Source organism: Phlebotomus papatasi, chromosome 3 (assembly GCF_024763615.1).
Source record: "Phlebotomus papatasi isolate M1 chromosome 3, Ppap_2.1, whole genome shotgun sequence".
Taxonomy (NCBI): Eukaryota; Metazoa; Arthropoda; class Insecta; order Diptera; family Psychodidae; genus Phlebotomus; species Phlebotomus papatasi.
In genome coordinates, this window is record NC_077224.1 from 70255173 (window position 1) to 70269979 (window position 14807).

Consider the following 14807-nt stretch of genomic DNA (forward strand, 5'->3'; position numbering starts at 1 on the left):
ATATTTATGAACTTTCGAACAAAGGCGACAACAGAAATTTATAAATGATCCCATGACTGTAGAAACAGTGATTAAATCTTCATTATAATGGACTGCAAATGGACTGGGAGTGGAAAAAGCGAAAAGTGGGTGGAAAAATAAAAAGAAATTGCTCCAATATTGACTTGAGTTGTGTGTCGAAATATTTCTTCCAGATAAATTGTTGGAGCGATAAAACACAAAACATGAAAGGATTTCTCAAAAGGTTTTTATTTATTGTAGATGTGTCTCGAAGTCTTTTTCTGCCATATATTCCTTTTATACTCCACTCACGAGCATTGAGAAATCGCATTTAAGCAATTTATTGGATATCCTAATCTAAAAACCATTTGTCGATGCTAAAATAATAAAACGACCAGAATTTTCTGTTTTTCAATATTCTTATATGCTTTCAATTGTATATTTACTTCATTTTGAGTTATCATTCATATTTTATTACATACAAAGAGATTTATTTACAGAAAATGAGAGTGGTAAGGTTTGACAAAAAAATTACAATATTTTAAAATTCAAATTATCAAAAATTCAAATAGTAGGTTCAAATCTTTGCTATATGTACTATTTTTTACCTTCATTGCAACAATATCCTTTTTATTTATTTATTTATTGTAAAAAAGAATTAAAATTTAATACTAGAAACTAGACAAATATAAATATTCTTAATCACAGAATAAATACGCGCGAACGTTTAATTATAGAGATAAAATTTTTAAATCCTATATTCTTTCAGGGTTCTTCACAAAATTTGCAACAAACTTAAATTAAATATTTTTGATACTCTAAACAAAAAATTAAAACATCAAAACCAAATTAGATGGTTATAAAAAAGTGATTTATTTTTTGAAATATTTTATTTTAAGAATCAATAGACAAATTGAGAAAACTTTACTGTTTTTCTTTTTTATGTTTATTTGCACAGGTTGTTTGCTTCTATTCTAGGTGCTGTCAGGTAAATTTTAATAAACCAGCAATATTTAATTGTAAATTTTGTTGGGATGTTTTTTGTTTGATGGCTAAGTCAATACAGTAGAGCCTCGCTATAGGCCATATTTTACACTTGGATCGCATTATAGTCATGTCATTTTTTTGAATTATCAACGACTTTTAGTATTGAAATTGCTCGATGGCTTCCACTTTCTTTGCGATTGTGGTACTTGTCCTCGCTTTCTTCATTATGGATCACAATTATCACAACTACTCAATAAAGTTTGCCAAAAATATTAAAATAATTATGACAACATCGCATGTCGCGTACTAAAAAACATAACCTAACTTAAAATCAGTGTTTTGAAATCAACGGACGATAAATTGTGGACTATAGAGCGATGGCCTATAGCGGGGTTCTACTGTGATGTCTGTTCTACACATTTGGTTTACTTAATCAAGATGTCGTTGACGTTCGAAAATTCAAACATAATTTCGAATTTTCAAACTAAAATTCTTCTATAACATAGAGAAATTCTATGAAATATCACGCTAAAAAAGCTGGAAAAATAGTTACTTATCGATTCTGAAGTGATTTAATAATAGTACAGGAATAGTAAGTGCTGTTGTTTCGTTTTTTTCTCACAGCAAAGTAAAGACTGACACATTTTGACACTAGAGCACTTCGAAATTCGAGCAGGAAGTCTTTCAGCCATCTTGCGGAATTATCGTTGAGTAAAAACGTTTTTTTTTCGCTTTTCAAAATGATTTTCGAATTTCTTAACTCCGCTTGTGAATGGTAAAATTTTATGAGATATTTTTGTCAAAATGAAGCATTTTGAAGAAATCCATGTACACTTTTACTGACGATTTCAAAATGCCCACTTTTGCAGTAAATTTATCATATCAAGTAATTTAAATAAAAAATATATTAAAATGCTTAATTATCTTGTTAATTATGACGAAAATTGCTTCTTATGCGTAGAGCTTTCTCTAGACCTTTTTTTTGGGCCACTACACAATGTGAGGAATTTTTGTCAAAATCGAACATTTTGGAGAAAATTGTATATCCAAATGTTCTATATGAGCTCTAGGGGAAACTGGGGCACCACCAAACACGGGGTAGCACCAAACACTGCGATTTTTTAATCAGATATTCGACCTCAGAGGACAAGACTTATAGAAATTTATAGGCAAGCATCCCTTGTCCACTGAAGAAATGATCGATATAGTCCAAGTAGTTTAGAACTAAAAATTAGTGTTTGGTGGTACCCCGTGTTTGGTAGTGCCCCAGTTTCCCCTAAGTTTTCACAATTGTAAAGGCAATAAGAGACAAAACTGATATTATACCGAATTGTGATACCCTACATAGATTGTTTTAAAGGTTTTAAATGATATTATATTAAAAGTACTTTTGCCAATGAACCTGAGTAAATCCTATAGCCACAATGCAAGACATAAAAAAATTATAGTATTTAATGCAAAGAATAGTGATTGTAACGATTGTAACAGTACCATTGACTTCTAGTAACAAGGACTTTCGAAAGAATATTCGACGTATTTTCGAACACACTTTCAAAGAACTTTCAAAGCGTTTCGAAAGTACAGAGCGGGAATCTTATCTGTGATAACTTAACAAATTCAAAAATCAAGAATATTAATTGATGATTTCTCAAAGATAAAAACCTCATTTTGAGTTTTCGGGTTACACAAATTATATCATAATATAACATAAGGTCGGATACTTTCAAATTACCAATCCAGAACTTAGCGAGCGCGCCTAAATGTTTTTAAGGCACGAGGAAACATTTTTCCGACAACTTAATAAAAGAAAATTAGTTATTATTATGAAATTATGATGCTTTTTATCCTTCTTACTAAAAGTTTAATATAATGATTAGTATTTAATTATGAAAACCCTCAATTCTAAGATAAGTTTTTAAGCATTAAACTTATAAATCAGTTCTGATCGTCTGAAACTTTGTGTTCACCAGGGATCCAATTCATTTTGACTACTGAAAGTTATTTTGTCTTCTAAACTAAATCGTCGGGAAAATAATTGTTTCTGGATCATAAGGACATACTGGTCCTTAAAGCGTTATATGCTGATTAATATTCTCCAATATAGATCTCTTATTTATTGGAATTTAAAGGCTGAAATGCATATCGTCGGGTACATTGACAATTGTCGTATCTGCATATTTTGTGTCAGTATTTGATGCAAGAAGCGAGGTTTATATCAACGTTTACACCAAAAACAGATACGACAAACTTTTGATACAACCGAAATAATGTCATTCTTCTTTGAAGTTGGTCAGGAGGATCTTTAAATTTTTTTAAATATAGAAAATTTGTAGGGAAGTTTAAAATAGATGAATGCTTTTATTTAAACTTAATTTTTCATTTTGTCTTTGAATACTTAACTTAAAATTTTAAGCTGCCTTTTTTTGAATTGAGAAGATAATTTTACGTATAAGCATTTTCATCAAAATAAGATCCTATCTCTTTCGGAATTAGAGGATACTTAATTTCTGGATAAAAATTGCCAATATCTTTCCTACTTTGAGTAATTTTAAATTTTTTTTTTCGTTTTAATTTTGTAAGTCTTATTGAAAAACTCATGAATATCTAAAAAATGAATTAAGTTTTATTTTTCTAAGCACGTCAAGATCTCAAAATCGAAAAGTTGACTTGATATGATTTTGAATGAGCGATACCCCTAATTTTTTCAGTATTATGCAGATATTTTTTAATATAGAAATTTTTAAAATATATAAAATTAAACATTAGGAATTATATGCAATCAATTAGTAAATAAAATGTCTATAGAAATATTAAGAATGTTTTGCAAATATTAACGAATATTGAAAATATCTGCCAACCCAACAAAAAATAATTCGAAAAACAAATTTTGCATCAATAAAGTTGATCCTGATATCGCTAGTTATTTAAATTAAAATATTTTAGCAGAACATGTTGTCGATTAGTTGGTTGCGAATTTTCTGAAGAACCCTGTGAGGGAGTTAGAGATTGTTTAATCAAGACTGACTTATTGAGACTCTACATACTTTTTATCATGCAATATTTACACAAATTTTATGATATATTACCTCTATTACGCAAGTCTTTAATTTATACAGAAGAGAGAGCTATTTTTCATCAAATTATCTCAAATATTAATAGAATATCTCGTGTGAGAACACATTGATTCATTGATATTTTCAACTATTAAAAGATCCTAAGATTTTCTTTTTTTTTTAATGTCCGTAAAACTTGCGTGTCTTGGTTCATTTTGATTTTTACTGGATTTATATATTTATTGACAAAGGAATATTACCGAGGATTTTGCTAATGGATATTCCTCGAGTACTAAATCAAAAGGAAATTCAGGAAATTCTACTTTTTCACCACATTTGGATGATTTATATTTTACTTTAGGAGTAGAAAATTATCAATCTTCTCTCACTTTGATGGAAAAAAATGCGATTGGAATGTTTCGTGACTGTGGCTTCTATAAAAAATGAATATTGTTATTGGTATACCGACGGAAAATTAGCATTTTTTTATCTTTGCATATTTGCACACACCTCTTTCCTTTAGAACACAATGAAAAGCGAGTGACTAATTCTTACTCCAGGTATTCTTCTTCAGTGCATCCTTATCCTTTCCTATCACTGAATCACACTTTAATTTTTCACGATATTTTTATTATCATCACTGTCACTGTTTTTCTTTTTGTTTTTTTAATTTAAAGTTCCTCGAGACACCGAGTATTGGTGAGCATTATTCTCGTGAGGCGCCAAACTTGCTTCGAGGCATTCTCGAGGGCTCCCGGAGATTTGCCTTTGAACAAGTCCATGTTGGGCAGGAAGTAGTGCGGGCATCGTCGGCACTGAAGACAGGAGATTAACTGCAGGAAGATTCCATTGATTCTATCCGCCAGGGCATTTTCTTCCCATTCCATTTCCCTAGGATGTTTCTCGCATTCGTATAGCAGAAGAGTCTTCATGTGATAAGAAGTTACTGGATTACCAGGGAGATCTAAGTGGCGATCACGGAGAGTCTTTAAAATACTGAGGCAGCGTCTCCTACAGCTCCCTGTTAAAATAAGTGAGACAATATTTATAATCGAAATATTCAAAATTTGTACTGAAATTTGTGATTAGGAATGTGATCTCATAACAGATCTTAAATGCTAATTAAAATATATTTCATTTTCATAAACATAGTCTAACTTTCATTTAAAATATTAAACAATTAAATAAGGGACTTTAAAAAACACAGGTTTTCACCCTTCAAAATTATTGATATTCATCTTTTATTAAATTTATGAAATAATTGATGTGTTGCAATGATTGTTAGTGATAAAACTAGATTAAGGAGCCTTTATGGCTTCTACAGATCGTCAAGCTACGATACAGACGTCGCGTCACCTCTTGCTTAAAATGCTTACACAAAAGAAATGCAGATACGACAACGGTCGATGCAACCAACAACATCTTAAGAAATTTACTCCAAAATTGATGATATCGATGCATTTTTACGCGATTTCTGTGCAAATATGCAAAGGATTTACTTCAAAATATTCCATTTTAACGAAAATTTCTCACATCAAAAGAGGCTTATAATCCTCTGAGGAAGAATAGTTCATCCAGCTCGGCAAGAAATCAAATAAACAATAAAAAAAATTTCCCTCCCAAATCTGAAGTGAAACTTTAAACTGGTGTTTAAAGTCTGGCCAATATTCTGCAATAAAAATTTTCGAATAATAAAAAAGTATCAAATTTCTTTAAAATTTCAAGTTAAAATGTAAATGTTAGAACCCTTTAAAACTCTTTCAAACTAGTCGGAAAATCCTTTTAAAGTAATTTTTTAAATAAAGAAATTTTTGAAGTAAGATTTGGATATATGAAGCATTATTAAGTTATAACTCTGAATATAAAATCTTTGATTTTGACGAATAGGTAGGGTGGAATAACCGGCTATCGCCATGTTTAGGAAAAAATTAAATTCATTTAATCATAACTTTTGAATCCTTGTTACAAGATAAGTCAAATTTGACACAAAGTTACTTAGATGTATTGGCTCTAGATACGTGAAAACAATAATCCTAGAACATAACGCTGGACTACTTAAAACACTGATTTTTATTAATAATGCAAAAATAACCATTTCGTCGCCACTTTTTACCACTTTTCGCCAGTTTTGTAAAATTTGTAACCACTTCTCGCCACCCACTTGAAAAGAACAACATTCGGTTATTTTAGGCAATGCTATGAAAAGAATACATTGACCATTTCTCTTTCCTTGTGATCACTTTATTATTACTCTCTTTAAACGATTTTTCTTCACTTTTATTTGAGAAATCAAATTATGGGGCTTTTGCAGAAAGTAAACAATGCAGATTTGACAACTGAGAATGTACGAAGTGAAGTTAGCGTCGCCTATTGAAAAGATATGGCGACAGGTGGTAAAATCAATTCCAGAATATTACCACTTCTCGCCATGCCTCATTTTTATACAAAAATAATATAAAATGAAATATTAATTGACTAAATAAAAATTTTATGTATTCCACAAGTGCAATTAAATATTCAATAGACAAATTATTTACTCAAATAGGTATTTTTGGCCTGATGAAAATTTAGTACGACACTTAGTACATTTGGTAAGAGATGTTGGATTCGATGCACTTGCTTAAAATATTGCTCTAAAAAGTGATCAAAATCGTGAATCCAAAACGAATAATTATTATTTTTCGATTCTATGCGTAGAAGCAGAAACAATACAAAAAAATTGCGACTCACTTATTTCATAAATTGCGAAAAATAGCGATTTCAATGTAAGTGGCAAGAAGTGGGGCACTGGCGAGAACTGGTGATTCCACCCTATGCTTTTATATTTCAGAAATAAAAGGTTGATCAGTAAGATAAAATTGTTTTTTTTTATCACTTAAGGTTTTTAGGTATGAGCAGTATGAGTAAATTTTTTTTCTTACTGATGGATTACCTACTCATCATCAAAACATTAAAAATCTAGAATTGAAAATCAGTTCGTTGTGATCACGGTTTGATATTTTTTTTACTGCTCGAAGTCTACAGAGAGAGAGAGAGAGCAGTAATAATCCTTAATTTTGCGTTATACGTTATATATGTTTTTCGACTCCTTACCCTCTATAAGAGGTCATATTATGGTTGATGAAATAAGGTAAAGTACCCTCACTCGACCGAGTTCCTCAAATCGACCGATGGGTCAATTTTTGAATATTTGATGTTTAATTTCGTCAATTTCTATGAATTTGCCACTGGTTTGTATTATTTATGGAATAATTGACCTATTAATGTTAGATCATATGCAAAGTATTATAGCAAATATATATAAAATGAATAAATAAATCTACCGGTCGAGCGAGGGCACTTTACCTTAAGAAGTTTCAAGTCTTTTACATCACGCTGTTTGCTCGTTTATCCGTCCAAGTGTCGCCAACTCTAGAGGCCAAACGATTAGAGATAGAGGCTTGAAATTTTTGGCGGACCTCCGTAAGTCAAATCAAGAATCGTTAACTAGTCTGACATTTTCCCTATCCCTTTCCCTCACCTCCAAAGCTAGGATTTCTTGAAAACGCCACGTGCGTTTTTTTTTCATTTTTGGATATATTTTAGAAATCACTTAGATAAATATTCGTCCTTTTACGAAAATACCGTTGAATCATTCGTAACGCTTATTCAAGGTCAAAGATTACAAAGAGAGTCTGCAGAGAGTGTATTTTTTAACCGAATAGTATCATGTTTGGGATCGTTGGAAAGGTCTTGGAATTTGTAATTCCTGACAAGTTTGACACAATTTCAATTCGATCTAATTTTTACAACTAATTTTATTTTATAACTAACTTTTATCCGAAATTCACGTAAATTACTTTTAATGTATTTTGGACAATACTTTGAGTGATTTACAAATCAATTCCGTACCGGTTATAAACCGATAAGTAATTTTCGTACGTAATTTTATAACTCTTAAAACTATTTTGGGTAATCTTTTGAGTGCTTTAAGAATCAGTTTAAATCGGTTGAGAACGATAACCGATAAACGGTAAATTGTGTAAATATTTTTGAAAGATAACATCTAAGTCACGAGTTCGAGCACTTCGCAAAGCTTGGGATGCATTGGAACCCCTTTTAATTATGCCAAGCTCCTCGTGTGCCAATAAATTGATTTTTTTGGTATTTTTAAAAACATTTCACTTTATTTTGAAGTGAAAAACGTTTTTTTAACAAAACTATATTTTATTTAAAATATTAAATTAAAAATATTTCAAATTCTTTAAGCCTTAAGTTAGAGCGCAAAACTATGTTGAAATGGAAACTATAAACTTTTTCAAATTCTCTTTCATTATCTTTATTTACTTGGAAAAAGCATGAAAAATATACATCACAAGCTTTTAACTTATACGGGCTTCAGGCTTAAGGCTTAGCCTTGTGGTTAATTGCCTTAATTATTCATCGAACAAGATTTTTTTTTTGAAAATATAACTTAGAATTGGATTTTTAAGTTCAAAATCGAGTTTCTCGACTTGTATTCTGACAAGTCGAAGTAAACTGTTACGGCCTTATCACACTTGAACATTAAAATTTTAATGTGATTCACATTAATTGTCGCTTGTGAGCGTCCAAATATGTTATATGTATCTTTGAGTCACTTAATATTTGGAGTTTTTCTATTTGTTGATAAAGAAGTGGACTTGGCCTGCAAAAATAAGTTTAAATTTACCTGAAGCATAAATATTTTTCACATTAAAAAATTAAAGAGAAAATCGCATTAATTTTCCGCATTAATGCTATAAATCAATTTATATTAAATTTTGAGGGCCAAGTCGACCTTTTTATTAACAAATAGATCAAATTTTGAATATAAAATGATCCAAATACACAAATTACACATTTGGACTCTCACCAGCGACAATTAATGTGAATCATATTAAAATTTTAATATGCAAGTGTGATAACACAGTTAGATTATGAAGAAGCACTTAGGATTTTTAGACCATCTGAAACTAGGCTAAACCGCCTAAACATTTTGTCTGAAAACCGTTTTTGAAAAAAAAAGTCTTTAATTTTGAATTTTAATATTTTACTTAAGTTTTTGAGTTGTCTTTATCCCAGAATTGAAGTTATGCAAGTGAAAACTTGAAGGGCTCTACATGGCTCTACATTGGAAGACCTTAATGTCGAAATGTAATAGGAATTTTCTTATTGAACCTTAAAATTGAAAGATAACCTTCAAGTCTTAAAAATTGAAATCAAGTCTTCAAAATAACCTTTATCTCGAAATTGAGCTTTATGGTGCTTGTACTATAACATTTCGATTAATGAATGGCAATTTCAACTATTGAAATTCATTTGTCAGTAGATAATTATTAATTTCAATCTGTCAAACTTTTTCTATAAGATATAAATTTGATACATAGCTGAACTTTAGTATTTTTTACTCTGCGAGTTTTCGTTGTGTAATAATGGATTTCTATTACTGGATTTTTATTAATGGAATTTCTTGTATCATCAATTAGTTTTCTTCAAAAAAGTGTTCTTTTCTATGTAAAGGCCTCTATACATCGTAATAAATTTTCGTTAAAATGGATCATTCTGAAGCAAAATTGCTCCGTTTTGATGATAATTTCTTACAGTTTTTCACAAATGCCATAAAGCATCTTTCATTATTTCAAAATAAGAAATTTCAAAGTTTTAATTGGTAAATGTTGGTGTAAACTAGGGTGAAAAATTCTGCAGACAAATGAAAATGGTTAATATCATAAATAGTGCCAAAAGTTTAAGTGGACCAGCTGATGTTCGCTGGAACTATTCCAAAAGAGTCACATAATCTGCATTGCGCAAAGTTGTTTAATTTATTATTTTGGCATTAGAGTTTTTCTTTACTAAATTTATACGTGTGATAATTCTCAATTGTTAAGGACTCATCCCCCTTGTTGCAAAAGATTTTCAAATTTATTTAATTTTAGTACATCGTATTTCAATATTCTTTATCTCAGTCAGTATTGATGGGAAATCTTTAAGTTTTAAAGCAACCTCTTGAAAGTTCATTTGTTGATATTCGTTTCTCGAAAGTTTCTTGTGATTTCAAATTTGTTAATACAAGAGAATATATAAAACTTGAGATTACAGAAAAGTCAAACCTATAATTACTTTTATGGCCTTTCAATGACTGGTTCAGTCTCATTTAATTTTTTCTCTTTATTAACAATAAGCGCAAAAAATAATGACAATGTTGTGAAATTATATAATTTACTTCTCTAACAAATTCAGCTTCTAGAAGAGTTACGTAAATTATTTATTGAAAAGAATTTTTTCAAAATTTGCAACTATTATCAGTTTTTTCTTTTATATACTTTCCTTCTTTTATTTTTTTTGTTTAGTAATGTTTATTTTAAATTGATATTTTATTGAGAATGTGAAAATCTGTGTCGTGTATCTTTTTTTTTTTTTTAATTACGTTAGTTTAAGTTTTAATCGTGTATTCTTATCAATAGCTTTGCCAAAAATAAATAAGAAGAAAAAAGTAAATTTGGTCAGTAACAACACCTTACAATAATGGGTTTAATTTACATAATTGCAGTCTAAGATACTAGAGGAAACTGCCCAAGGTACAATCGCAAACAGCATAGGGGAAACTGAGGCAAAAGGTCACAAAAAGGATATTTTATTTTTTTACAAGCTACCCTAGTGCCCCATAAATTTCTAATTAGTGCAGTTTTATAGAAAATTTACTGTTCTACAACTTTGTAAATATCATTTTCCTCTATTTTGTAAGGAAATACATTTATCGAGCTGTTTTCCAAAAAGGCAATTTTCTGATCATTCTCAAAAATGCTGGGACAAATGGTATCAGGTATGGGATATTATCACATTTTAATTTGCTTTATTATGGGCTTTCAGAAATTTAAAAAAATAGCTAGGTGACATATTTTCATAGGAAATTTATTCCTCTACACCTTTTCAAAACACAGTTTTCTTTATCTGAACGAGAAAAGCGCTTTTCAAACTATTTTAGAAAAAAACACACAAGAGACTGCTAATCATTTGACTAATGCAAACAAAAAGCGGTGAGACGCGGAAATGACGTTTCTTCTCGCCGTGAGACATCAGAAATTGCTTCGGTCTTTGTTACTTTTTGCTCCATGCCTTTTGTTACTTTTTACCCCAAGTGGTCATTTTTAATAAAAGGATTTCTGGAGAAAATAATCTTTGTAAAATTCTAAAATAGATAGTGGTTTCGTATTCAAAGAATCCATATCATTTAGGAAATATTTACCAGTGTATCAATTTTGGAAAACAACTAGGTCAAAATTGATATCTGCTGTAAGGAAAACATTTCAAAAATAGGGCTAAAAATTTCAATATTTTTTATTTTCTGAATTTCTTGTTCGAATTCTAAGAAACTTACGACTTTGAAGGTCTATGGAGGCCATCTATGAAAAAAATTTTAAGCCGCAATCTCTTTTATCTTGGAAGATATCGAATTTTCAAATTTTCAATTTGTGACTTTTTGCCCCAGTCTCCCCTAATGACTAAATTTTTCCCTTAGGTGTTAAAATATGTTTGCGATGAATGATATTTATTGAAAAGCATTACACAAAAAAATATTTCGTAAAATCGTTCGTAAATATTAGTGAATTCCTACAGCGGACTTATGAAATGCTCTTAAGTCGTATAACCTACTAAAAACTTCATAAAAGTTTGTACATTTTCACAAATTTTGTTCGTAACGTAATCACATGACGAGCATTTTCTTGTTCTTTTACAAACATTTGGTCATAATTTTTTTGTCTGGTAAGAATTTACGAACAAATGACAAAATTTTACAAGCATTTTGTGTGTGTTTACAAACATTTACGAACAATTGTTTGCAAAAGTGCAAAAAATCCTTGTCAAATAGTTATTCTACGAGCAATGTTTGTGGAAAAATTACAAACTTTTACGAACATTTTCGTCATTCGTACAATTTACGATCCTTTCGTAAGTCCGCTATGGGAATTCAGAAACATTTATAAACAATTTCACGAAATATTTTTTTTCTGTGTAGGTAAAATAAAGTCAGTACGAAGCATGGTCACTATCCCCTACGGTAAAATATTTCACGATTTACTTGGATTATTATGTGTGAAGTATTTTTGTCCGGATTTTGATCTCTCAGCTATTAAAAGTTCTAAAAGTATCGTCAAGAAAACTTGCGTAACAACTAATAATAAATAATATATCTAGCCAACCTATGCTCCAGTCATAATGGGTTAAAGCTTGTAGAAAAATAAACTAATGTGTGTAACACCCATGAGCTGACTTTATTAAAGTTCTGCCGATTAGCATCTAATAGGATCGCGATTGGAATATTTATTAGAAGCTTATTAGCTGGAATATAATTTAACGTGAGGCGTGAAAATTATGCATTAGTCAAAATCGCACCAAACAACATTAGAAATTTAACCGTTTGTATGAGCCGTTATTTTGAACAACATTTGCATTTTCTGTGCAAAAACTTGTCAATTTGAATTTATGTCATTTACACCAGAATTTTATGAAATTTTATCAAGTATATCAAGTTGATTTATTATACATAATGTTTTAAACATATTTCACTTTAATAACTAATTAATAAGAGAATTAACGACATCTCTGAATTTTAATACAGCACTTAATAATTTGCTCATGAAAAATAGGAACAGTTTTTTCTGTTATCACTGTCACATTGCACTTTTGAAACCACTTTTTCGCAGATTCACGGGATAATTACCTTGAAGCAGTCGATTTTCAGCATCCGTGAAACAGAGCACCCACGCATCTCCTTCCATTGCAGAATTTTTTCCTTGGAGGGCTATGCACTCCTTAGAGAGCATATCGAAGCCTTCGGTTTTGACTTCGGCTACTATGTTAGGATGTGGCCAGGGTATTCCTGGTAGTGGCCAATGTGATGCCGATCTTGGCCAGAGACCGGCACATTTGAATGCTGGTGTTATTTGCACAATAATCCTCTCACGGATCCGAAGTTTGACTTCAGTCGTGTCAGCGATCATCTTAACGATGTCCCGATAAGCGCATTTATCGCATGCCTGAGCCACAAGTGTCTGGAAGCGAGAACGAATCTTGCGTGCAGACAAATAGCCCGAAGCTGTGATAAATTCCACCCAGAGTGACATGGATCGCTTGCGGCCGTCGCTCAATTTGAGCACTGCACATCCCGGAAGTGTACCGTCATCCACAAAATTCAGGACACCCATTTGATTGAGGTATATGATTATTTCAAATTCCGTCGGTGATATGACCTCTAAGCCATCATAACGGCCATTGTAGTCATTGAGGGAGGATATGAAGCGCGGCTCCTGCACTTCCACCTCCTTAAGGACATCCTGGACAATTCGGCACACTTCCTGAATGGTCTTATGGATTTGAGCCTTACGCACCTGCACTCTGTCCGTGCAGTACTTATTCATCTGATACACCATTTTCGACTGAGCGGCAATCATATCGGAAGGAACTAGCATTTTCATTCCTCTTCCCAATAATCACTAAACTTGAGTATTATCCAATTCACTGTATTTGGTTTAGGTATCCTTCAGTTAACAATAGTATCCAACAGCATCTTTGTCACAAGACCGGTCAAGTAAGTAACACTGCATCCCAACTTGGGATTCTCACTCACGACAAATAAGTCGCTTCTCAGCGCTCTCTGAAGCACTACTGGCCCAGGTGGTTGACGAGCCGATGCGTGAGACTGAACTGTTGCCGTCTCATATCGGCGTTGTCGTGGAAACGAGACTCCCGAGCCGGTTCCCTGCTTCTTCTTGCAGCCTTCTCGTCTGTTGGTGTCTGTCATCAGGCTCCGCCCCCCAAGATTGTGTGAGCGAGAGAGCGGCACTGTCTGCATTATTTGCATAGCGGAACAGAAGCACTGGGCACAAGAGAGGGCGCATTAACACAATAGTCAACAGCCATATCAAGTCGCCACATAGCAAGGGGAGATAAGATCTTCGGGCCAGCCTTCCAGCCATCGATTTTTTTTTACCGCACACACTTTCTTTATGGAACAATGGTAGGGCATCTTTTTTATTTAGCGGATCCGTCATAGGGCACCCAAAAGGACCAGAAACACAATGATTAATAGAGGTTGAATTGGAACAGAAGAATTCCCCATTGTTGTGCGGAGTTTCTTATTGAATTAATTAGCGTTTGTGAAATTCAATTCTTCTACCTTTGGAAATATTTCCTGAAAACTTCAATGGATCACATTTTGCACTTTTCGGTATCATGCAATTTTCAGAAGTTGAAAAAGTTGTGCGATAAATACAATACTTGGATAATTGATTTATTTTTTGAATTCTTATATTTTGAATATTGACAAAAAAAAGCTCCTATTCAGAGCCAAAATAGGGTAGCGGGATAAGTTATGGCTATAGCCAACATCAAACATATCACTATCTTTTAGAAATCCTCAATTTTTATCAAAAAGCGGTGGAAAAGTCATCTAACTTTAAGAAATACTCGTACTACGTACTAATGACTTAGGGTAAGTGTGCCAAATTCCGGCCAGCTTGCAATTTCGGCCACCTTTTTTGTTCCTCGAATTACTGCAGAGTAAGTACTGTGTCTTACTCTACAGTACTCTAGAGATTATACAATGCAATAGAATAACAAAAAATGTAGCTTCGACAAACGAGTTGACGTGAAAAGGCATTGGAAGAATTCCCGAAGGGCAAGAAACTATGAGAATGAAGGTGGCCGAAATAGGGCACCAAAGCTATGTCTACATTTTTCTTCATTTTAAAATGTATTCAGAATGAT

At 31.8% G+C, this 14807-nt stretch overlaps 1 protein-coding gene across 2 annotated transcripts; it reads right to left on the minus strand.

Moving 5' to 3' along the window:
- Positions 1 to 4207: 4207 nt before the first annotated feature.
- Positions 4208 to 13759, minus strand: LOC129808177 (protein mab-21). Of its 2 annotated transcripts, XR_008752349.1 has the most exons (3): positions 12763 to 13753; positions 4551 to 5061; positions 4208 to 4474 (listed from the first exon to the last, which is right to left on the minus strand). XR_008752349.1 is itself a non-coding variant. In XM_055857943.1 (2 exons), the coding sequence occupies exons 1-2, from the start codon at positions 13514 to 13516 to the stop codon at positions 4712 to 4714; spliced, it is 1104 nt and encodes a 367-aa protein (XP_055713918.1). In that variant the 5' UTR covers positions 13517 to 13759; the 3' UTR covers positions 4208 to 4711. The 2 variants fall into 2 exon arrangements, 1 of the variants encoding a protein (XP_055713918.1); XM_055857943.1 differs by having other exon boundaries at positions 4208 to 5061; positions 12763 to 13759.
- Between the last annotated feature and the right edge of the window lie 1048 nt (positions 13760 to 14807).